The sequence below is a fragment of the Aythya fuligula genome, chromosome 19, assembly GCF_009819795.1.
Source record: "Aythya fuligula isolate bAytFul2 chromosome 19, bAytFul2.pri, whole genome shotgun sequence".
Classification (NCBI taxonomy): domain Eukaryota; kingdom Metazoa; phylum Chordata; class Aves; order Anseriformes; family Anatidae; genus Aythya; species Aythya fuligula.
Genome location: NC_045577.1, coordinates 3,003,176 through 3,026,866, shown reverse-complemented (window position 1 = coordinate 3,026,866; position 23,691 = coordinate 3,003,176). Strand labels below are relative to the sequence as shown.

General features: G+C 56.1%; 2 protein-coding genes across 4 annotated transcripts in view; one reads left to right on the top strand and one right to left on the bottom strand.

Moving 5' to 3' along the window:
• The first annotated feature begins 276 nt into the window (after nt 1-276).
• DNLZ (DNL-type zinc finger) lies at nt 277-2,204 on the top strand. Its single transcript, XM_032200498.1, has 3 exons — nt 277-474; nt 1,119-1,258; nt 1,921-2,204. Exons 1-3 carry the CDS (start codon nt 277-279, stop codon nt 2,090-2,092), a joined length of 510 nt encoding a protein of 169 aa, XP_032056389.1. The 3' UTR covers nt 2,093-2,204.
• A 5,225-nt stretch (nt 2,205-7,429) lies between these two features.
• The window catches only part of GPSM1 (G protein signaling modulator 1), a 62,159-nt gene continuing 45,897 nt past the window's right edge, over nt 7,430-23,691 (bottom strand). For 2 of the 3 annotated variants that reach the window (XM_032200459.1, XM_032200460.1), the window contains 3 exons: nt 10,067-10,226; nt 8,267-8,475; nt 7,430-8,165 (listed from right to left, as the gene is read on the bottom strand). In XM_032200459.1, coding sequence (XP_032056350.1) covers nt 7,977-8,165; nt 8,267-8,475; nt 10,067-10,226 — 558 coding nt within the window. In that variant the 3' untranslated portion in view covers nt 7,430-7,976. Of the gene's footprint in view, nt 8,166-8,266; nt 8,476-10,066; nt 10,227-22,053; nt 22,075-23,691 lie in introns of those variants that run through there. The other variant, XM_032200461.1, reaches the window with a different exon arrangement.

The window sequence follows — 23,691 nt, the reverse complement described above, 5'->3', positions numbered from 1 at the left end:
CCAGGGAGCACGGGAGGGAGCTTCTGCTTCCGAGAGCCTGCTCCCCGCTCCAGGCTCGCGTGGAATAAAACAGAAAAAAGCGGGGATGGGTGCTGCTCATGCACAACACGGGATGGGCTCCGCTTCGTGCCACGAAGGGGCTCGGGGGTCTTTTTGGGGGGCTGAGCGAGGCCCGGGGGCGCCTCCCGCCTCGGGGCCGTTCCCCACAGCGGCACCGCCCCAAGATGGCGGCCGCCGCCTCAGCGCCCGCCCTCTCCGCGCGCCTGCTCCAGCGCCATGTTGCGGCGGGCGGCGGGGGCAGCGGCGCGGGCCCTGCTGAGGGGTTCCCCGGCACGGCGGCCCCGAAAGGCCCCGATATTGGCACCGGCACCCGTACCGGTACCCAGACCGGCACCGGCACGGCTCTGCACCGCCGCCTCGGGCCCCGTGGGGCAGCTGCAGGCCTCGCACTACCGCCTGGTGTACACCTGCAAGGTGGGCCGGGGCCGAGGGGCGAGCAGGAGCCGGCGCCTTCCCGCCCCGGGCAGCCCTGTGGTGACAGGGCAGGGGGGCGCTGAGATCGCTTCACGTTTGCTTCCTTTAAACGCGTTAAAAAGAGAAAAACGCGTTTTGTCGCCCTGGGTGCCTTGCAGGCAGCAGGTTTGGGTAGCAGGGACTCGTATTTTTTCTAATTAAACATAACGGGAGCGTTGTATCAGTGCGATGAGATAATGCTGCTAAAACATGCTCCAAACTGGTGAGGATCCCAGTGAAATTCCCAAAGTTCCCAACATACAGATCCGCGGTACCAGAACTGCTTGAATCACCAATATTTTATTTCCATTTTTACCCTGAAGTTGAGCACTTCGCCCCACTATGAGAACCGTGTGCCATTTATCACTTTTACAAAGAAACAAGGGACAGAGCCTGGGAAGATCAGGCTGTGGGGCTGCCTCCTGCAGACCTGAGCTGCAAAGTGCCCCTGGAGCTGCACGGCATCGTCCCGTGGCCCAGCAGCCTTGGAGTAGCAGGAGATGAGGGAGGACAAAATAAATATTCCACTCGGGAAAAGATTTCCCTTTCTGAAGGGTCCAGAAGCTGCGGTTGTCATCTGTTGTTGCTGTCTGTTTGCTCTGCAGGTCTGCCAGACGCGCTCAGCAAAAACAATTTCCAAGTTAGCCTACCATAAAGGGGTGGTCATCGTGAAGTGCCCCGGCTGCAAGAATCACCACGTCATAGCAGATAACTTGGGGTGGTTCTCGGATCTGGAAGGGAAAAGGTAGGTGTGCCAGCAACGCTCATTTAGCAAGGGAAAAAGACTGTTGAGCTATAACCAGATCCTCCCGAGTTGGGGTATTATTTCTTTGATGTTTTTAAAATGTGGTTTAGATCAAAACAGGTTTTATTTGGTATAATTCTATATTTCATCCAGTTTCTGAAAGCATGTGAATGGAGGTTATAATCACCTATAATTTGAACCTCACTACCTAGGATCCAAATAAATGGTGTAAAGCAGCAACTGAAGCTGCATGAGACGCAGACGTTCTTGTTGGTGCCAGCAAGTGAATTATTGTGTGTGGTGTTCTTCTGTTCTCCCTCAGGCTTTATTAAATCACTGTTAGGTTCACCTGGCTATGTGTTTCAAACGAGGGGCCCGTGTGCTGTTGAATTTCAGTGATTTCTAACTCCCTTAGATACCTTTAAAATTTCTGTTCTGCCGTAATTTCTAATTTATTGATCTTAATGGATAAAAACGGTCCTAGGAGGTTTGGATAGTTTCATCTGCTTCCCAAACTTATGGAAAGGTATCATAAAGTGCACGAGCTGATTTGCTGTGTGGTGTTAGTACCGGGAGCAAAGTGTAAAGGAGACAGCACGCAGTAGACTCTTCTGTCCAGCCTTTGCTGTAGAGTCACTGTTGGTTTTCAAATTGCTGTTCAGGAATATCGAGGAAATCCTGGCAGCCAAAGGGGAGAAGGTGAGACGTGTGGTTGGTGAGGAAGCCCTGGAGCTGCTTCTGGAAGGCACGGCAGATACCGGGTCTCAAAGTCATCCGACAGAGGGAGAAGGTGGGGAAGGCCCCCCAGAGACTGGCGGCAAGGGACAGACGTGACGAGTGGGATTTGTGTCGTTCTGCTGATGGCAAGAGAGACTGTTAACGTTTCTTTCCTAACTTCAATGGTCTGTGTTTAAAATAAACTCAGGCGTCGGTCTTTTCTCTGTTGTGTCTTTGTCTTATGTAGTTTTGCCTTTGAGCAAGCCAATATTTTTAGAGGTGGAGTGTGGATATTTTTCCTGGTACTTGTTTTGCTGACATTAAAGCAATTTTGAGCATTTCAGCAGTGTCAAGACGCCTGCTTTGTTCTCAGGTGAGAAGGGGGCTAATTCTCTGTCCGTGTGTTTTAACCTGGGCAGGTGCAGCTCTAAGTGCAGGCTTTAGCAGTGCCCTCTGATGCTGTCCAGCTGTTGCACGTGAGCAGCTGATGGCTGTGCTCCTGGAGGAGCATCGCAGGGCACAGCAGCTGAGCAGAAGAGGCGATTGATACCACCTGAGGAGGAGGTCTGACCATGTGTGAGTTTGCAAAGCTAAAACGTCCCTGCAGGAGGATCAGGTAACCAGCTCACTGCAGCCACCGAAGTGCTGCTTTTTCATTTCCCCTTTTATCATCCAGAGTGAAGGTTCTGTGCCCCTTCTGTCTACCACTAGGCTGAAAATCCCTGTCTGGGGGTTACGCCACGAGGCAGGCGGTGCTGCCCCATGGGAGTGCCAGCCCCTGCTCGGAAATTCCACTCGGGGCCGTGACGCAGCGAGCGGCCCCGGGGTGCTGGGGTTATGCAACTTCCTCACTGGTGAGGGGGAGGACGGGCGTGAAGGCAGAATGAATATTTGTGAAGCACGTTGGAGATAAGTGGAGCACCTAGGAATTTGTCTCATTTGACAGACGTTGAGGTGCTTATTAATGCTACTGCTGCACGTTAAGATCAGCTAGAACAAAAAATAATAACTTCATAAATGCAAAATGTAGGTGTTTACCAGCGCGTAACGTTGGGTAGTGATGAATCAGGCTGCAAGGTGATCGTATTGCACGTTCGTAGGGCTTCCTCTCTCCGCCTGCATAAAAGTTTAGCTTATCTTAAGGTCCAGCAGCCTGAAGCACTGTGAAGTGTCCTCTTAGGTTTTTAAACTTGATATCAAAGAGTAACATAGGTTGGAGGAGGCCTCTGGAGGTTTCTATTCCAACCACCTTGCTCAAAGAAAGTTCAGTTAGATAAAGACACTTAGAGCCTAGGCTTGAGTATCTGAGGATGGTGGCGATTCCATTGGCTCTCTGGAGCCCTGGTCTGGTATTTGATCAGTTCTGTAGTAAAAGAATACCAGAAATCCTCGTGCCTAACTGAAACACCCTGGGTTTCAGCCTGTGCCCATTGCCTCCCTTCAAAGCACTGCACTGCTGAGAAGAGCCTTGGCTCTGGATCCTCCACGCACCAGAGAGCTACAGAAAGCCCTAAAATCCCTCTGCCTTTGTGCCTCCAAGCTGAACGAACCCACTTCTTGCAGCCAAACTCATCCAGGTGTCCGTGGCCTTTAATCATTCAGGTATTCAGTGAGGGCATTGCATGTATTAATGAGCGTTAATGAGTTTTCTTTGTTCACCTGAAGTGTTCATAGTAATTTTATACGTGTTGTATTGTGAGCATGGTTCAAATATTCATGTTTTCCTGTAGGTACCTGCGTTCAGAGTGATGGAACAGCTTTGAAGGGCAGGAGCTTCCTCCCGCAGCTAGGTGTGTGCGTGCTCATGTCCTAAAGAAACACGGCTCTGACACAATCAGATGCTGGAGCGATCCACGTGGTAATTAAGAAACAGGAGTCCTGAAACACTGCTGCGTGCTCGCCCTGTTGTGAGCTGCTGGCACTGCTGGAAGGGGGGTGATTGTGTTACCTCCAAGCAGACAGCGCTCTGCTGCCGTGCCTCTGCTGCCTGTGACGGGGTGGCACCGAGCCGCTGGGAAGGCTCTGCGTTGTCTTGGAAACAGTTAGTACTAAAAAAGCCAGGTTTTAGCCGTTTTCTGTACCTTTCGTACCCGTTACTGTGCCCCTAGCTATGGTTATATGGAAAGGTTACGCTAATTTTTGCTGTTACAGTAAAAAACTGCAGCAAAGTCTGTCCCTGGATGTCTGTGGGGTCAGTGTTTCCCTGGCACTTAGAGCACCATGAGCAGGGCCTGGCTGTGCTGCTGGACGTGGTTTTGGCAGGACGAGGACAGGGCAGGCAGCAGCAGATCGCAGGGGGCGGGCAGATCTTTGGGGTGCGGGTGCAGGGAGAGCGCTGCAGAGGCAGGGTGGATCCCGAGGGCAGCCCCCAGGGAATGGGCACCTTTCGTGGCAAACCATTCCGGGGCTTTCAGGGTTTTCAGCTGGAAGGGAGAGGGTTGCACTTCTCTGAGGGACTGTGTGTAAAACAAAAGGATTTGTTGCTAACAGACTGTATTTTAAAAAAAGTGCTCTGTTTTGAGTTGTTTTTTTTTCTTCTTCAAAAAAGGAAATTCCTCTTTTCATTAAAGAGGACACAGTGAGCAGGCTTTGTCTAGGAGGAGCCCAGCAGCCCTTCCTTCAGCCAAAGGACTGGGAGAGAAGAGAAAAAAGGCTTCCTCCTGAGCTGGAGATGTGTCACAATGGGGGAAAAGTGCCACGAGGGCCTGGTGCAGCAGGGCTCGGTGAGTGACAGTACTGGGATGGGGGTGTTGGATGCACAGAGGAGGGCTGAGGATGTGAGGGGGGCAAGGCAGCAGTCCCAGCACGCGCTGCAAACCTTGGGCACAGTCCTCAAAGCGTTTCCCTGGGGCTGCCAAGGGAGGGATTCTGTTCCCAAATCCTGTCCCACGAGGGCTCTTCTGCAAAACGGGCGCTGTTGTGCCTCTTGCTTACCGCCTCTCTGAACACCCCCTTCCTTTTTTCTTGCACTCAGATGCCCGAGCACATCACTGCGTGCAGCGATGGCGTTACAGCCCCTGCCACCCGTGGGTGTGCCGTGGGGGGCTCAGCAGCACCGCGCCGCCTCCCTGATGGGCTCAGGCAGGTAAATCCCTCCTGCGAGCAGCAGCGCAGGGGGCTGTGAAGTGACTCACCTTCCTGCTGCTTGCACGGGGCCTGTTCTTGCAGCTTTTCTCCCTGTTCTGCCCTGGGCACAGCTCCCTGCGCTGTTCACCCTGCCCAGAGCTCGGTAGTGCCGCGCCTGCCCGGCGGGTGTCAGCAGCAGCGAGCTGTGCCCCAGCAGAGGAAGGGAGGAAGGGCTGTGCTCTGCGCACCCACTGCTGTCGGACAGTAACGCTGCTCTCTCTGTTATTCCAGGCTCCAGCACAGCAGCAACAAGCGCAGGCCGAGGACCTAGAGCAGCAGTAGCAGCTGTTGCTCCTGCTCACAGTGGGGATCTGCTCTGCGAGAGACATTTACTGGTGAATGGTTTGCCCTTCCTCAGCTGCTAAGGACAGCGAGACAGCAGGTGAGCCCCATCTCTTGCTTTTAGGAATTTCACCTGTTTCAAATCCCGGGAATCGGCAGTCTTTGCAGAGCTGGGGGCAGGGTTCTGGCCTCGGGTCCCACACAGAGCCTGCTTGTGGCCAGGCACTGAGCAACTTGAGAACTCCTGATGAGAAGGAGCTGGTGGCTCTTCATTAAGCTTTGATCAGGACCGGCAGTAGCCTGCACAGGTTAGCCAGGCGTGGAAGGCCCAGCTGTGACTTGGCTTTATCCTCACAGGGCTCAGGAGCCAAAAATCTGCTGCTCCCAGGCCCCCGTTCTAGCGAAGTCTAACGGCCTGCACCTCCCTGCTGCGTTGGAACGAGCTCGTGCTGCTGCTCTGGGAGTATCCTCACCGACAGCTTATGCCAGGCACTCGCTGCCCTTTCCTCTGGCAGCTCCCACCAGGGAAACCAGACACAGATTTTGGGGCAGGTGCCTACAGCACCTTGCTCCCTAAGAGACATAGGGGTGATGCACACACCCTTTTCTTAACACTTCCATGTGGTGATGTCCTCCACAAGACCCCACCACGCACCCCCAGTCCCATCCCAAAGGACCCCCGTGAGCTCTGCTGGCCAAAAAAATCGTGGAAATTAACTTCTGTCACTGAAGCTTAGACACAAATATTTATTAAGCACAACCCCCCCTTTCCCTCGCGCTGTATTCATTTCTAATATATTAATTCATTTGGCAGATTATTTTTTTAGAAAAAAAGTACCTGTGGGTTGGAAATTCCCCATCAAAATGACATTAGCAAATGCACATGTAAAAAATAAATAAGCTCAATACATTCAAGTATATGGCAAATAATTAACACCTCTGAAAGCTTCATGGTCAGGTTCCAGTTCGCCACCTGGCTGAGCTGCACAGCCCGGGGCCTGCAGCTGCTCAAGAAGTCATTGGCATCCTCGGCGCTGTCTTCCTCTGGACAAATGCAGGCGAGGTGGGTGCGTAGGTGGCGGGCAGGTCCTCCTGGCTTGGCTCCAGAGCTCCGACCTGCCCCAGGCAGGAGGCCGAGCCTCAGCCCAGTGATGCACACGCAGCAGCGCAGCAGGTGAGTGCTCCCTGGTGGCAGGCAAAAAGCAGCTTCCCCTCCAAATGTTCAGCGCAGGCAGGTTGAGCGCCCGACGAGCAGCATCACTGGTCTAAAAATCTCAACTGCTGGTTGGAAATGTTTCCGTCAAATGCGTTTCAGTCAGAAAGTGCTGATTTGTGCTCCGTAGGAACACACCTGCTTTGGCAGACCTCGTTGCTGGAGGTGCTCGAGTCCAAGATTGCCTCTCAGGTCAAGCAAAGAAAAAAACCATTCCACCTCCTCGAAGGAGACGTCTGCTGGCCTCCTCTCCGGGCTCGCTTTCCCAACATCACCAGAAGGAAATGTCAGTAAACGCAGATCCGTGTGGGAGCAGCTCTGCGGGGCGGGCAGCAGCACAGCCCTGCTGGCAGGAGGAACAAGGCGGAGGGCAGAGCTGCTGGGCCCACTGCTGCTGGGCACGAGGGAGCATCGCAAGCCGTGACCAGAAGGCTTTGTAGCTCTCGCAGCAGTTCAGTGCCCAGTGCAGGTTTCTGCCTCGGGCACTCCATTCAATCCTGTACGAGGCTTCTGGCCCAGCTGCAGCAGAAGCGATGCGTTGCCGCAGTTTTCTGTGCTGAGCAGATGGGCAGAGACCTTCTTCCTCTCTTCCTTGGGGCTGCACAGCTGGCAGTTACCTTTCAGGCTTTGTCCCAGGCTGGGGTTTTGCTGGGGGTCTCCAAATTCCACTGAAGGTGTGGGTGGAAGAGCCTTGGGTCCTGCTCAGGAGGTTCCAGTACAGCTCTGGAACTGGAAGTACAGCTCTGGCTGGGGAAGCGGAGGGGAGGGACAGCGCAGGGCCCCCAGAGTTCACAGCAACCCCAGAACAAACCTCAAAGTGGGGGGACCAGGGCTCAGGGTTGAAAGGAGCTGTGTCGCCGCTGACCTGAGCTCATTTCCTCCTCTAGAAAGAACAAAGTTGAGCAAGAGATTCCAGGAAAGGATCCAGAGCAATCCGTCACCTCGTGATGCAAACGAGACAGGAGGACTCGAAAAATGAAAAAGGTGCTCTTCCCTTCCCCCGTTAAATTAAAAGTGTTCTGGAAATAAAGGACATCAAGGCTGGATTTCACTACCTGCTCCGGGCTCCTCCTCTGGCTGCCAGCACCAGTTCCGGGGTTTTCAGGTGCCGAGCAAAGGGACTGCCAAAGTCTCCTTCCCTGGTGCTGGGCCCAGTGTTAGAGCGGCTGCACGTCCTAAAAAAGCCCCTTGTTTAAAACCCCTCCCTGGTCCCGTGGGCCTTCTGTGGTGCTGCCTCTGCAGAGCAGCCACGTGCAGCTCGGGGCGCTCCTGGGAGAAGTCTGTGGAAGCGCAGGAGCACTCGGCTTTGAAACCACCTACACGGAGTTGTCTTTAAAAAAACTGAAATGAAACCAAACCCCCCCACCTGAACCCCCGTTCTTAGCTGGAACCAGGCCTCTGCTGCTCCTCTGCTGCCTCCTCCTGGGCTGAGGCCAAATCTACCCTCTGCTCATCCATGCGCTTGGCCTGGACGCGCTGGATGAGGCTGAAGAAGTCTTCGTCTGGCATGGTGGGGCCGCGGGGGATGGAGTCAGGGGGGGCGCAGCGCTGGTCATCGATCCTGGAGGACTGCGGGGGGAGAAAAAAGGCGTTAGGAGGGGGACGGGAGCTGCGGGTGGGATCGGGGGGGGCAGCACGTGCTGCCGGGGGAGAATTGAGTCCTGCAGTACCTGACACTTCATCAGCATGTTGAAGAATTCGTCGCCGGGCTCCTGAGCGTCCCCCTCCACGCGCAGGTGCCCCAGGTTGTTGTGGGTGATCCGCAGGCCGGGCAGGTTGCCCACGTTGGCGCGCTGGTCGTCCAGCCGCCTGCTCTGCGAGCTGGCGATGAGATCAAAGAACTCCTCCGTCTGCGGGGACGCCATCAGGGAGGACTGCGCTGCGGGCGGGGAGAGGAGCAGCAGGGTCACGGCTCTGCTCCCTCAGAGCCCGAATCCTCGCCCCCAAAATCCCGTTCGCCCAGGGGAGCCTTACAGGGCTGGGCTGGGCTGGACGCCGGCTTCTGTGCCCATCAGGCAGCCCCCACCTCGCACATGAGCAACGCTGGGACTGCTGCGAAGCAACCGAGTCAGCCCCCAGCCAGGAAGACCAAAGCGTAAGAAACCCAAAGCCCCAGCGAGCACAAAGCACCGGGGGTGCCCCCAATCTCCTGCCACCGGGTGCAATTCCTTGCAGAGGGACAGAAATGCAGAATAGTCTCAGCACTGCCGCCAAGCCGTGTCTCTTCCCCTTCAGCTCACACAGAAACCTCGCAAATAACATGTCCCAAAAGCTCAGAGTCCAACTGACAGCTGAACAGAACATGTGCCTACTCACGCAGTCTTTATAAAGCGTCAGATTTTAAACTCGCTCTCCTAAATTACACAGCTGTTAAAGCTGAATGCGCTTCTGTATCAGAAACGTGGATCTTGAAAAAGCGCTGCTCGTTTCCAGCCTTTTTTTTTTAGCACAGAAAGAACCGCTCACCTCGCAGCCACCCTGCGCTCCTCCTGCGCCACAGCCTGACCCTCACTCCAGCCGCTGCTTCAGCCCCTGCCACTGGCACCTGCACCCTGTTCGGCTTCGTGCTGCGCTCCTGGCTGCACTCGGAGGGAGGTCGGGGTCTGCTCCTCCCCTCTTGGGGCTCCGTGGTGGTTTGGGAGCTGGTGAACAACCCCCCTGCTTCGACTGAAGGGCTTTGAGCCCTCTGTGGTGGTGCTAAATCACCCTAGTGGGACCCGCACGTTTCAGTGCTTCTCTCCAGCTTGCTTTAAACAAAGGACCTCAGCACAACAGCGAAAAAAAGGACACAAAGCCAAAGCGCAGACACAGCCCTGATCTCTGCCTCTCCTAGCCAAGCCAATTGTCAGGTGGCTTCCTCAATTTATCCGTGCTCTTCCTACGAGTGAGTTAGCTCTCTGCGTGCTGGGAACTCTCTATTACTTTCCGTCCTCCCGGCCTCTGAGACACCTCTCACCACAGCATCCAACAACTGGACAAAACCCAGTTCTTCCTCCACGGTAACACTGAGAAAACCTGGTGGTGCTTTACCCTGCCTATGAAACCCCCTCCAGGTCCGTGCTGCCCCAGCTCGCAGCTCTCCCGAGGCTCCCTGAGGAACGACCACCAGCATCTCCCACCTGCAGATGCTGGCGGAGGCAGAATTCCTCCTGCCAGCCTCAGCACATCAGTCAAGACCTCCAAAAGATCGAAAAAACTCCCGGTATATTCTGCATTTCTCTTGCCAGGCTGTTCCCCAAGCCTCAGTTCACCTTCTCCAGCTTTTGCTTCAGCAACCACTAACGCAGGAAGGTTTCTGAACGCCTTGCACAGCGGCGGAGATTGCAAACAACAACAACAAAATAATAATTGCTAGGTTCAGGGAGCTGAGGCTTGGGGAAAACATCACAAGCTGCACAATAAAACCACGCCAGCCGGCCAAGCAGCATCACCCCCTGGTACCAGCGGCTTCTGAACGCATCAGTGCTTACAGATCCGCTCTTCCAGGGCAGGGACTGGTGTGGCAGCCGCCTCGGCAGCCTCCGATGGGCATTCCTCCAGCGGGCAGCGCTGATCGTCCATCCGGTTGCTCTGGAACTTGCTCAGCAGGTCAAAGAAGCATTCCTCGTCCGAAGGGGTCCGGTTGATCTTCTGGAAAGACAACGAAACGCAGCGGAGTCAGAACGCCCCAAATATTGCCCCGTGTGTGATGGCTCAGCCTGGTGTGGCCGTGGTGGTGTGGCCGTGGCCGTGGCCGTGCCTTGCCCTGTCCTGTGCTCAGAGCCAGCTCCTGGCTGTGCCCGCAGCTTGCCGGGGTCGCTGCTACTCGGTCCCACCGTGCCCTCGGCTCTGGAGCAGCCTCTCTCTTTTCCTCTTTTCTCACCACCCTGCAGTTTGGGCAATCCCAAACCACCCTCCGAGAGGAGGCTGCAAGCAGAGCACCGTGCAGGGCCCCTCTCCTGCAGGGACCCAGACGGGGAGAGGAGCTGCCCTGAGACCTGTGTGCGGTGAGAGGGGCACCCACGGAGAGCCGCAGCCCCCCAGAGCCACCAGCACAGCCACAGCCCCAGCTGTGAAGTGCTGCCGTGTGCCCAGCCCAGCCTCAGCTCCAGCCTCCCTCTCTACCCCACTAAATTTAACATTTTTATCCCACTGCCCTTCACGCTGCCCTTTGCGCTTCCTTCCGCTGCGCCGCTCGCAGCACCCCAAGAGCAGCAATCACCGGGCTGCAAACGCCACCAAATTACAGCCCTTCGGGAGCAGCCCTCGCCTGCGATCCCCAAATGAGCACCTTGCAGCAGACGGGGATATATTTAAGTCGTGCTGCACAAGGCTCAGCACTCAAGGCAGCCTCCCCGAGCTGCCGTGTTGCTTCCAGTCCCGGCCGGGCCGTGTGCTGGGCGAACCAGCAGGCAGGGAGCGGGACCAGCAGAGCCTTCTGAGGAGCCTCCCACAACGGGATGTAAAATTCAACAGCAATAAGAGAGGCATCCGCCAGGAAGGGTCGTGTGCCGACAGGGTTAAAGCCGCAGCTCGGATCCTGTAAACGAAGGCAAACAATTTTCCCCTATGCGAAGCGGAGCAGATGAGATGCACTCAGCTTCTATTTAGGGCAGCGTCAAAATTAGCAGCAGGCCAGAGAGGAACATCGGCAACGCGGGAGCCGATCGGGGAGGGGCAAAGCCCCTCTCACCTCCCCGAACCTCTGACCGAAGAGCGGGCACAGCCCCTCGGAGCCAGCACTTTCGGAAACCAAAATGTGCTGGGGCTTAAAGCAAGGCTGAGCCACCCCGATCGCAGCCCTGCTGCCTGGGCTCGCGTGCCCCAAATTTCCGGGGAGCGGAGGCAGGCTGCTCATGCACAGCGAGCTCCCTCGGAGCGGTGCCGAGGAGGGGATCCACACAGGGGTCCGATGGGCAGAGCGAGGTGCTGAGACCCCGGGAGAGCCGGGATCCCCCCCAGGGGCTCCTTCCTGCGTTTTGCTGTGCCAGGATCTCTGCCCAGAACACGTCCCGGGGAGGCAGGGACAGCCCCAGTCAGTACGAGAGCGGCCGGGGCACGAGTGCAGGACGGGGCTGGCCCCGTGTGGGGGCACCTCCTGTGCCAGCCTGGTTCGGGGGGTGCTGCCCCAGCCACAGAGCCTCCATCCCCATCCCAAACCTAATTAAAACGCCCAAATGGACATCGCACGGAGCGCCTGGCTCCCTGTGCGGCTGCTCCTGGCCCCGAGGCCAGAGCTGTGCAGGCAGATGGATGCGTGTCACAGCCACTGTCTGCTGCCGAGCTGTGCCCAGGAGGGCCCCAGAGCCCGGGCATCCCCTAATGGGGCCGAGCACCAGCCCCACAGCAGCACAAACAACAACCGAGGGGGTCCCCAGACCCAGAGCCCTGAAGGGTTCCTGGGCAGGGGCTTTGCTTTGCAGCCCCGGGGCCACTTCTCACCCATGGCCGGTGCCTGCACCTGGCCTCGTTCCCCATCCTCCAGCACTCGAGTCCTGCCAGAAGCCATTCCCTCCACCCAGCCTCCTTCAGAGGCAAAAAAACCTCTTCTGTGCTACACAGCACGGCCTGGGGTGTGCTGGTGTGCCTGCAAAGGGCAGCAGAGATCAACGCCGCCGGTCACTGCCCCACAAGCGCACATCCCCAGTAAACTCCTACAGGTGCTGAAGAAAACCTCCCGCACCCCCTGGCTCAGACGTGCTGGGCTGCCCGGCTCTGTCTGCAGCGTTTCAGGGGGAAATCCCCCAGGCTGGCTGCTCGGGGTGGGCAGGCGAGGTGAAGGCTGAAACAACCCCAGGCAAAGCAAAACCAAGCCAGAAGAGGCTCCGCTGCCTTTAAACCCCTTTGGCCATTTTCACTCTGATTCAGGAAAGCCATCAAGCGAAGGCAGACGGGCTGATTGCAACGGGCTCCTCCAGTCCAGGCTCAATTTTTCGAAACCTGCCCTAGCCCAAGGAGCCCTTGAGGGTGGTTTCCACCGCTGCTCCTACAGCAGCCCCTCAGAGCACCTCCTCGGCTCCTCGTCCACCTCCTCCTCGTTGCATTTCGGTGAGGAGATGACCTGGAGCCAAAGGGACTTGCCCAAGTCCCGCAGTGACAGAGCTGGGACCCAGCTCTCTGTCACTGCCAGACAGTTCCTGGAAAACTCCTGCCCACTGTTACAGCAGTGCCCACCTGCCCCGGGCCCGGCACATATCCACCCCGACACATCCACAGCCTCATGCCATGCCTGTCTGACTCTCCCCCCATAAACCAGACGCACCCCAACCGCTTACCTGCTCTCAGTTCGGGCAGCAGACCCCAAATCCCCAGGCAGGAGCCTGCTGATGCCCTGCACGTGGTGTCGCTGCCTCCTGGCATCACCCTGCGGGGCCAGCAGCACCGTCACCGCCGTCCTGCACCCCAAATCCTGGCACCTGAGCTGTCTTTTCCACCTTGCCGAGCAGCTGCTGGAGGCAGGCACCGGGGGGAGGTTTGGGGAGAGCCTCCCAGAGGGGCTGGAGGCACAGAAAACCCGTGGCCAAACGCCTCCGCCTGGTTCAGCAGGAGGTGAAGCGTCCGGAGCATCTGCCCCGAGCGCAGGAGCGGGGCTCTCCCTGTCCCCAGCCACCGGAGTCTCCTCTCCTCGGTGACATCCTCGGATTCAGAGGAGCTGCTAAAATCACGCAGGCTTTGCCGAGGGCAGCAGCTCTCTGTTGCTGCCCCTCCTGAGGCTCAGCTCCCTCGGCAGCCCCCTTCCCTCCCAGCCCGCTCGGGAACCGGGGCGGCCGCGGGACAGGGAGCAGCTCTGGGCACTGCCTCAGCCCGTCCCGAAAAGTTGCAAAAAAATCTTAATAATAAAAAGTGCAAAACGAAGCCATCTGCAAACTTTACGAAGCAGCCGAGTTTAAAAGCGCACGCAGGTGACAGCCGAGCCCCAGCCCAAGTAAATCCCCTTTCTCTCTGCATATTCCTCCTCCGAGCCAGCCTCTCGCGTTTCGGAAGCGAACCAAAAGCTTTACTCACTGACCTCCGCAGCCAGCTCTTCCCCGGGCTCCAGCTTTCACATGGCCGGGAGCAGGATCCCCCTTCCCTGGCAGGGGGCTGGCTCCTCGCTGCTCTCCTCAGCTCCCACCGCCAGCCGCGAGCTCTCCCCAGCCGCCGCCGCTGCCGGAGCTGAGATTTATGCCGAGCTCGCTGCCATGTGCACCCCGCAGCCAGCGCCGGCGATTCGGTGCTGAGCCAGCTGCAAACTGCAGCCCTGCCACCGCCACGCTCCTCCCGCAGCCCCTCGGGTGCCCTGGCACCAAAAAGGGGGGTGGAGGGGGTGGTGTGGGCTGAGCCGCGCTCAGATCGCCCTCACCTCGCCGCCGCCACGAGCCGGGCGCTATTAGATGCTGCTCGAAGACACGGAGCGGAGCTATGTGAATATTTAGCTTTCCTTCCACCTCCTCGCCTCCTACCCGCCACGCACACTTTGCCTTAAAAATAGACCGGGAGCCGTTCTGCCCGACTACATCTGCACACGCAGCACGGCCCGAGCGCCCCGTGCGCACCCCGGCACCGTGCGAGCGCTCGGATTTAAAGCTCTGAAATATCGAAGGGCCATTTTTAGCTCCTGGTAGTCCTCCTGCTCCACGTATTATTAGATACATGTTTTATTTTTTTTTTTTTTTTGTTGTCTCATTGCAAAAACTGAAGATAACTCAGCCACAAGCAGCTCCTCGTTTAGCTGTATCCCTGCTCAGCGGGGGGAAATTTCTGATCGTAAAAAGATTTTGAGCACGGAAAGGATGGAAACGCTTTGCAACAGGCAAAGAGCTCTCCTTACCTCTCCTTTCTGAAAGGGGAAAATAAGAAATGTGAATTCGTGGCTGCGTGACGGGTCACTGGGAAGAGAAGCAGCTGTCCAAAGGCCACAGCAGCAGAATGGGGAGCCCCGTTTGCTCTCCACCCCACCGCCCCCTTACACTTCGCTCTCCTCTCTCATTGCCAACACGGGGAATTTCCTCACCCTGAACAAATGCTGCTTCTGGGGACTGCCCCTGCCTTGCACACTTATTTCCAGGAGTCATGCAGTGTAGTCTGAAGCGTGGAGACCTTCTGGGGCCTGAAATGAGGGCTCCTGGCCCCGTGCCCCCAGCCTGCTGCCAGCCCACGGGGGCACCGTGGGGCTCAGCCTCCAAGGGGGGCTGCTGCTGATACAGGAGCCAGACCCCGCTGATTTAATTAAAAAAAAACAAAAAAAAACAGTGAATGAAGAGGGAAAGGAGGGGCAGGGCATGGCCCACCTCTCCCCAGCACGCTCGGTGCAGGGTCCGGGTGTGCCTGGTGCCGAGCAGCGGTGCCGCAGCTCGCGTGAGCTCTGCGCACATCTGGGCTGCAGCTGCTGGGCTGAGCCAGGGGGGCTTCGGCGGAGAGGAGAGGGAGGGAAACGAGCCACAGCCGAGCCTCTGGCCCCTACCTGAACACCACGACCCAGGAGAGGCTGAGGGGCATCAGGCTGGTGGCGAGGGCGACACGGAGACGTCCGGGGTAATGCGGCTGCAGAGCCCGCACAGAGCGGATCGGGCGCTTGGAACGGGGAGAGAAAATGAATTTTTTGCACCTGGGTCTCGGAGGCAGCAAAGGGGACCCAGGGGAAGAGCTGCAGTCTGCGGAGACACCACCTGCAGCTCCCGAGGGTGGGAGCTCCTCCGAAGCACCCGGCGAGGCCCGGCCGCTCACAGCCCTCAGACACAGGACGTGCCCGGCGCTCTTCCCTTGTAGGAAGAAATTATCACCCTGCCTTGGACTGTTTTCAAAGATTTCTTTTTTTTTTTTTTCTCCCCTTTAAACAACTCGCCCACTCATCCCTATAAACGCTGGTGCTAAAAGCTGGTTCTGTTGTGAAGATTTCAAATAACTCGGCTTTTATTGTTTCAAACAAAATCAAAATAACTCACCCACACTGCCTCCTTCCCTAATACACCAACTGATGACCTGCTGGGAGCGTGCCCGGCTGCCACGCGTGGCTGAAATCCACGCCTTCAGATCACCGGCGGGGTCACAACTCCCCTTTTTTTGCTTATTTTTCGAGACGGAGCTTGGAGCATCTGTGTGGGTGCCTGGCTGAAGTGCTACCAACACCTCTGCTACTTGCAGCACCGCTCGGACTGCCGACGTGCTGGGATTTGGTGACTTTGTGCAGTAGCCCCGTTAATTCTCGTTTTGTGCTTTTCCCCCAGCTACGATGTGACCTGCCCTGAAATCACAGCCCAGGTAGCCAGCCCTTGCTGCTGAGACCAGCACATCCACGGCGTGGAAATCGTTTCTGGTTTCTCTCCAGGAGGCAATACCCTAGCTGGTGTGCTCAAACACTCCTCCAATACCTGTAAGATTCTGAAGTTAACGTAGCAACTTTTCCACATCGCTTTTCACAGCGCTTACCAGGTCACGTTGGGTGTCCCTGTCACCACTTAATAAAAATACATAAGTCTAGATTTAGCCCTCAAAGCTTAAAACTATCAAACAAGGACACAAAGTGGAAGCATTACTGTTCCAGGTCAGCCCCTCTAGTCCAGGACTGCAGACAGGCAGCTCCAGAGCCCAATTAGCCCAGCAGAAGCCTGGAGGAGCGCTTCGATAGCAGCAGTGGGAGTGAACCTGCCCTGCTTGCTCACACCCACACAGGCCATGGGCAGCTGCTGGCAGGCAGCGTGTTCCCAAACCTGTGCACACCGTAACACAGCCAGGCAGCGAGCAGGATGGTTCAGCCAAAACCCATCACAGCAATTTCCTTTGCAGTCAGTAAAGGTGGAACTAGGACTGTGCTCAGCTCTCGGGTCTCAGCTGAGCAGCGGTCATTTGCTAAACTGAAATAATTCCATTGCTTTAGATGCTGTAACCTGTATTCTCCGTTAATTAGCACAGATGCTGAGGTTAATAAGGGGCGATCAACCCCCGGCCCCATCCAGCATACCTCACTACCTCCCCAGCTCCCGGCTGGCCGAGGAGCAGGCGGTGGCAGAGCAGGGAGGTGCCCGTGAGGACGCCGCCACCCAAGGACACGCTCCTCTGAGGCCCCCAAATTATCCAAAACTCCCCACCACACACCGTGCACCTCAAATGGGAAAGCACTGGCAGTGCTCTCTTTGCAAAACGCTTTGCAAAAAAAGCCTGCTTGTCTCTGGATTGCCACAACCGTGCTGCTGTGAGACACCTACCTGCTCTCAGCACAGCGCTGTTTTGTAAAGCAGCTGAGCAGACCCAGCGCCGTGCCAGCGGTGATGCCGAGCGGGTGAAGTCGGTCGGTGTGCCTGCACACACCCGACGCGCAGTCACCCTTCGTATAAACACCCTCCGCTGCAGCAAACGCCCAAATCTTAATTAGTATTTACTCCCACCCCGGCGACGCCTCGAGGCCTCGCTCGAGATCAAGGCCGCGCTCGGCAAGGCACCCACAAAACACGAAACCCTGGCCCTGCTGGGGGCAGGGAGGATCCTGGGGCAGGTCCCTGTGGGTTTTACGATTTCGGCGCTGGTCAGGCAGAAGAGCTGAAGCCAGTGAGGCAAAACTCACAGGTAAACACGGGAACGGCTTCTCCTATTAGCAAAAGGCAGGCCTTGCTCTGGCAGACGCTGTTTAACAGGGGTACGGGCCTTGCACCTCCTGCACCCCAAATACGCCTAATTCAGTGGTCTTGCTCTTTGCTGACCACGGAGAGGGGCTGCACCTCCTTCCCAGGAAGGGCAGCGCTCTCTGCAGCACAGATACCATGACCCAGGCTGGGACAGTTGGATCCATGGGATCATTTGGGGCCCTCTCTATGTGCACAGCTCCCCAAGAAGCACGTGAAGCCCTCAGGAGGCCTCAGCTCTCTGACAGGTTCAGGCTGCGGCCTTCTGGGGCCACACGTGGAACAGGGAGAAGCCAGGGACTCTGAAAAAAACAACAGTATTTAGGTTCCTTTAGATTAATTGGTGTTAATTGCTTTGGGGAGGCTTGAAAATAGCCCTGCTAATGGGAAACGTGGATGGAGGCTGAGGGTTAGGTGCGAGCAGAGCCTCGTGATTGCCACGTTAACCCCAGATTTAGGCTGTGCCTGAAACACATCATTAGTGTGCATTTCCCTGTGATTTTACCTAAGTTGTGCTGATTTACATCCAAAGAGAGCTTGGACTATGATTGTTTTTTAAAGCTTTTCAGGCATGTGCAGTTTATTAAATGTGAGAAGCCGGAACTGCGAATGTACAAAGTGCCCCGAGCACGGCAGAGACCCTAGAAATGAATGAAGAGTTCCAGATTTTGAGAGAAGTCAAACATTTGGAGTTTTATGGCTCCGGGTCTGGATTCAATTCATCCCTCTTTTTAGTATTGTTCTCTTTAAAGTGACAGTTTCTAGGAAATGGTGAGTGTAACATCTCTTTTACTGTCTCATACCACTTGAGGGCTGACAATTTGCCGGGAGAAAAGGCTGTGCGAGGAGGAGAGCAGACCTCAATTACAGCTTCAAAGCACCAATAACTGAAAACCCGGTTACAGTGAGTCAGGGGAAAAAGAATGTATTTTGGTAGCTGGGTTAGGCAGCTCCGGACCGCTGGGCCTGCCGGGCTGCAGACCTCCTGTCCTAACCTCCAGCAAAGGCCTTGGACAACCAGATCAGATCAGATCAGATTCCTCAGGTAAAGCCTCTTTCCTGCAGTTTCCAGCTCCAAAACTATGCCCCACATTAGCTGGTTACGGCTGGACTATGGGGTCTCAGATGTGTTTTCATACAGTCCCCCAAATCCACAGCCCAAAAGACCTGAGAAGCACCAGACCTGGAGTGCTTGGTGTCACTTCAGCAGAGCTGAGGGCTGGGACAGCCGTTCTGCAGCTGGCTACGCTCCTCGCTTCTGCTCCTGGTTGGTGCACAAGCAGAGGCTTGCTCTAAATCCTGCCTTCTAACTCCTGTCCACAGCACAGCTTTGATTCACAACCTGACCTCGGTCTGGGAGGAGGAAAAACAAGACAGGCGTAGTGGGAAGCAGCAGCAAGAGGGTGTCCCAACGACGAGAATACCCCAGAGAAAGGCAGACAAGGAATTCTGCTTTCTCTCTGGGACCTTCAGTGCTGGAGCATCTCACTGAGGACAAAGCCGAGGGACTGATATCAAGGCACAGGGGCAGCAAAACCTCAGCTTTGCTTCTGTTCAGCACAGAATGTGGAGAGGTTGGCCTTGAGCAAGCAGTCTCCAGCTCGTCCCCTCCCCAGATGGAGGGCACTGACCACTGTGGCCCGTGCAGATGCCAGCTGCCCTGCCAACAGCAGTCCTGTCCCTGGCAGTGCACAGGAGTTTTCTGCCTCTTTTAAGTGGGGACAGGTTCTCTTCTCTGCTTTTGTCCTCCTTGTTGTCTGCAGGACAAAGAGGACGGAATAGGTAACACTCGCCCTGTGCTCTACACCTTGTAGGAGACATTTCTCCTGCTTCTCTACCCAAAAGGTTCAAATATTCACAGATGACCCAGAGCTGATAGCCTTGCCTTTTCCTGGCTTAGATTAAGAAACGTCAAAACAATTCACAGCACCTTCAGGGGCTCCGTAGCAGAGCAGTCACCTTCCCCAAACTGAAACAGCATCAGCTGAGTCTCCCTGGATCTGAAGAGCCCCTTGGTCCGAGCAGAGACATGATGAGACCCCGCTGCATGGGGTGGTTAAAGCAGCGCTGCCCCCAGACACAGTGCTCACAGCAGCAGAGCCTGCGAGGCCCAGCTCTGCCCTACCTCCCTCGCACTCACACGCTCTCATTGGATAATTACAGAGAAAACCAAGGCAAATCCCAATTTTAGTGCCATTATAAAACAGCGAGGGGGAATTCATTACCTGGCAGCTGTTAATATTTAAGGGAGAAACTGATAATTTACCTTTGAGGCAGCGAATGCAGCAGAGGCAGCACATGCCAGAAAACGCTACTGCCTCTCCCCTCCCCACCTCTGTGCAGTCACTTTGCAGAGATTTTCTATCACCCTGCTCATTTCCCTGCCTCCCATGCTAGCTGAAAGTCCCAGCGAGGAACAGCACGTCAGGACTCTGCATTGCAAAACTCACCAGAGTCATGGCTCTGGCTCTGCTGCACCTCTAGATCTGGGGGAGCGTTTCTGAAATCTGTCCTGGCTCATGCAGCAACCAGCCCACCTGGTCAGAGAACAGGAGCTAAAGGAAAGAAGAGCCCCAGTGCTTAACAAAAAGACTCACACAGGCATACGGGCAGGAATGGCAGACAGTTTGAGACGATGCTGGGGAGGCAACCTTACCTCGGTCAGACTCGAGCCCTCCAGAAAGTTCTCCTGGGCATCCTGCCTCCAGCTAGGAGATGTCCCGAGCAGCCTCTCTCCCAGGTCTGTGCCTGCACGAAGCCCTACAGACGGTCCCACAACCTGAACGGGGAGACGCAGCATGCCAAGAGTGACCCACAGCTCTGCCTTCACCTGCTCGGTTCCAGCAGGACTGACACCGGCACAGCAGCTCCGAGGTGTCTTAGGAACAGCCTTAAATTTCGCAGCAGCTGCCTTCCCTCTCCCTGGCTCTGGCTTCTCTCTTCCTCTCCATCCCCCTTGCTCTCAGTTTCTCAGAGCACGTTTACACCAGAAAGTCTGACCAACAATAATGGCATAATTATAGCCACGCAGTTAAACAAACAATAAAGCCCGGAGATAAAGGAGGGTGTGCATTTGCACTGCCCTAGCGTTGAGTTAATTTACACATCAATGAGAGACAAAGAGCTTGCCTCATCTTAAAAGAGAGATGCAAAAAGATGGAAAGGAGAGGGAAGACGCACTGACAGCCACCACAGAGCAGCCAAGGCTCGTGGTGCAGCCATGTTCAAGCTCTTAATGGACTGCAGGGTAGTGCCAGTTTAATCTTCTCTCAAATTATACAAGACAAAAAGGAGAAAGGTGCTCTGCAGACGGCATGCAAGTGTCTGGGAGGAAGCCCCCCAGACTGCGTTTATCCTTGCAGCCCAGCATCCATCCGGGCAATTCTGCAGTCCAGCACGAAGTCACAGGGGTGGATGGGGGCACCAGACATCGGAGCTCTGTGTGGACAGCACATGAGGCTGCAGAGACAGGCAGGAGCTCTGCCATGCTGCTCCCTGCCCCGTGACACCAGGAACCGAGCTCTGGCACTTGCCGAGCAGGCAGATGGTGAGCCAAGAGCATCAGATCTGTGCACTGCTCCTGCCATCTAACAATAACCGGTAAATCACGAGAGATAAAAACATCAAAAGAACGCTGGCAACCTGCCTTAGGGGGTATCATCTTGAACGTTTTCCCGTCTTTTATGGTTGCTTCTCCCTGGAAGCATAAAACAGGTCTTATACAAACATTTGTCCTGGGGAATGTTTGGAGCTACAGCATACTCACAGATTGTTCGGTGTCTAAATACATCAGAAACCCATCCCTGCAAGCCTTCACTGCAAACATAGCTCTTCTTGCTCTTGACTATAAATGGCCTTTGTGGAGGACAGGTTCAAGGAGCGAGGACGAACTCCCTCAGGCTGATGGACTTCACTGGACGAGGAGTGGCCACACGAATGGGGCCATTGCTGGAGCACCGATCCCCAACGAGGGGGGAGGACTGGGTTTGAGCCTCACCTCTCTCCGTGCTTTATTCCAGCTGTCAGGCCTTGATTCGTTGAAGTGCTTTAGCCCTCAAACCCTGCCACGTGCACAGTCCCACTGATCCTGGAGACTTCAGCTCAGTGCCAACTGTGAAAGCAAGGCCCAGAATTGGGGTCCCCAGGGTCCCAGGTAGCTTTTTCAGGAATACACAGCCCCTTTCTTCCATGGGCTCTCTCCCTGCTTTTCCATAGTGGTTGCTCTCAGGTAGGGGACAGAGGGACACGGCCTCACTGACCCGTGGTCCCCTGATGCTTCTGAAGTGTTAGAAAAATCCCATCCTCCTGCCAACCCTCTAAAAATCCAGCTGTTACCGAGCCTTTCGAGAGCCAGAGAGTTATGACCTTCTCCACAGAAAAGCAAAGGGTTAAATTTATGACCAAGCCTTTGATGTCTGCAAGCTTCATGTGGTACACAACCTCCTGCTTTGATGTTGCTTTAGAAAGAGAGAGGAGCCAGCAGCTGCGAGGCGCACGCGTCCCGTCCCAGGGAGCACCCAGGCTCCGAGACAGCAGGCACCAAGCCCTCGCACGGGGTCTTCTGCTCGTGGCTCTGCTGTGACAGGGGAAAAGCTGACCACGTGTGGGTCACCCCCATCAGCTTTTCCCAGACCGAAGCTGCCTGGGGAGAACTGGGTGTTCACAGCCTCATGTTTTCCCCCAGGAGCTCACATAGGCCTGAGCTGGAAGGGTGAAGAGGCCCCCAGGATCGGGTGCCACCAGCCCCTCTCCTCCCTGTGGCCACCAGCCCGTCTGTGCCCCACCAGCACCACAAGCCTCCTGCACGGGCTCCATTTTGTGCAGCCCCAGCTCAGCACCCACGGAGGGGCCCAGCCCGCCGGCCTGGCACGCTCTCCTACCTTACGCAGCACCTGGGCCATGGCTTCTCCTATCCATGCCAGCATCCCCACGGCTTTGCCGACAGGCTGAGCCCTTCTCCCAGGGCCTGACAGGGCTGCCAGCAGGGCCAGGCTCCTCTCCATCCCCGAGTGCACTTCGCCTCCCTTCACTTTCCCCTGCCTCCCCTCCCTTCTCCCGCCTCCTCCCATGGGGAGTTTCCCAGCAGCTCAGTAATTAGCAGCAGCATCGCCAATGCTAATAACACCACCACAGTTCCTGCCATCCCGAGCTCAAACAACTTTACAGCCATCATCACGCCTCTGTAAGCTCCCCAGGGGAGCTGCATTACCCCATCACACAGATGGGGAGGACGGAGGTAAACAAGAGGCGGTGGTGGCAGCGGTGGGCAGGGAACACGAGGCTCTGAATCAGGCCCTGCACCTACCTGTGGGACCTTCCCATCATGGTGAGAAGGCTCCTTCAGAAGGAGGTCAGTGCCTGCACCGACTCCAGGACTTATCCAGAGATCACATCGCTCCGTGTGGGGCCGGGGAGGTTTGTTCCTGGGCACCATCCAGCAGGCAAGGCTGCACACAGCCTGAGCTGGTGCCTTCTGATGGTGACAGCACCTCAGATCAGCCATCAGAGCTCACCTCTAATTAAGGACTTGCTGTTTACTGATGGATAAAAGGAGATTTTTGTTTTGAGCATTCACAAAATAAGGAATGCCTCGGGGTTCTTGTCTGAACTGCCTGACCAGAGCTAGCTCTGCGGGAGGGAGAAAAAGGGTCTGTGCTGCAGAGCTCGGGGCCAGCATCCACCCGTCTTGGGTGCAGTTCGCCACATTTCATTTAAAAAGGCTCACATGGATGGGAATTAGAGCTTTGCAAAAAAAAGCCCACCCACACTCCCACACAACAGGCTGACACAGCTCTGTAGCCCTCTGACAAACAGGGACAAAAGCCATACGCAAGGCAAAGGGTCACCGCTTTTGGCAAGTACCCACGAGAAGATGTTGATTTAAATGCTCTGAGGTCTGGGCTGCAGAGTCAGGCTGGGGTCCCTGTCAGGTGGGAGCATGGAAACAAAACGAGATTCACCTGAAGTGACCCAGCCTCGCTGCCCAGAACACGCTGCAGACGCTCTCCTGGCAGAAGAGCCCTTTCTGGAGGGCATTTCGTGTGTGGCAGGGCATGGTCTGGAGACACCAGCTGGCTTTAGCCACGGCCCAGCAGGGCTCTGCACACTGATCCTTTGTGGGGCTGAAATGGGAAGGGGCTGTGGGGCACTGCTGCCAGCGGGGCAATGGACCACCTCCGTGTCTGGGCAAGCGGCACAGGCAACACTACCTGGCTCTGCAGGGAGCAGGGCAGAAGCTCAAATGCCCACGCAGGGACTGCTGCAAGCAGCAGGCTCCTGCCCCTCTCCAGTCCTGGCCTCTGGGGCTGTGCAAACGCATGGACACAGTGCTTCACCTCCCTTATCCCTCCACGGGTCTGTGTCCTTTCCCTCTCTGCTGTTTGACTCTCAGGTGCATCAGGAACGCTTGGGAATTGAGCTAAAATTGCACGGTCGGGGTTTAGCTCACAAATCCAGAGCAAGTAGAGAGCTAATAAACTCTACAAAACCTGGGCGCAGAGGGAAGAGGCCTCGGGAGA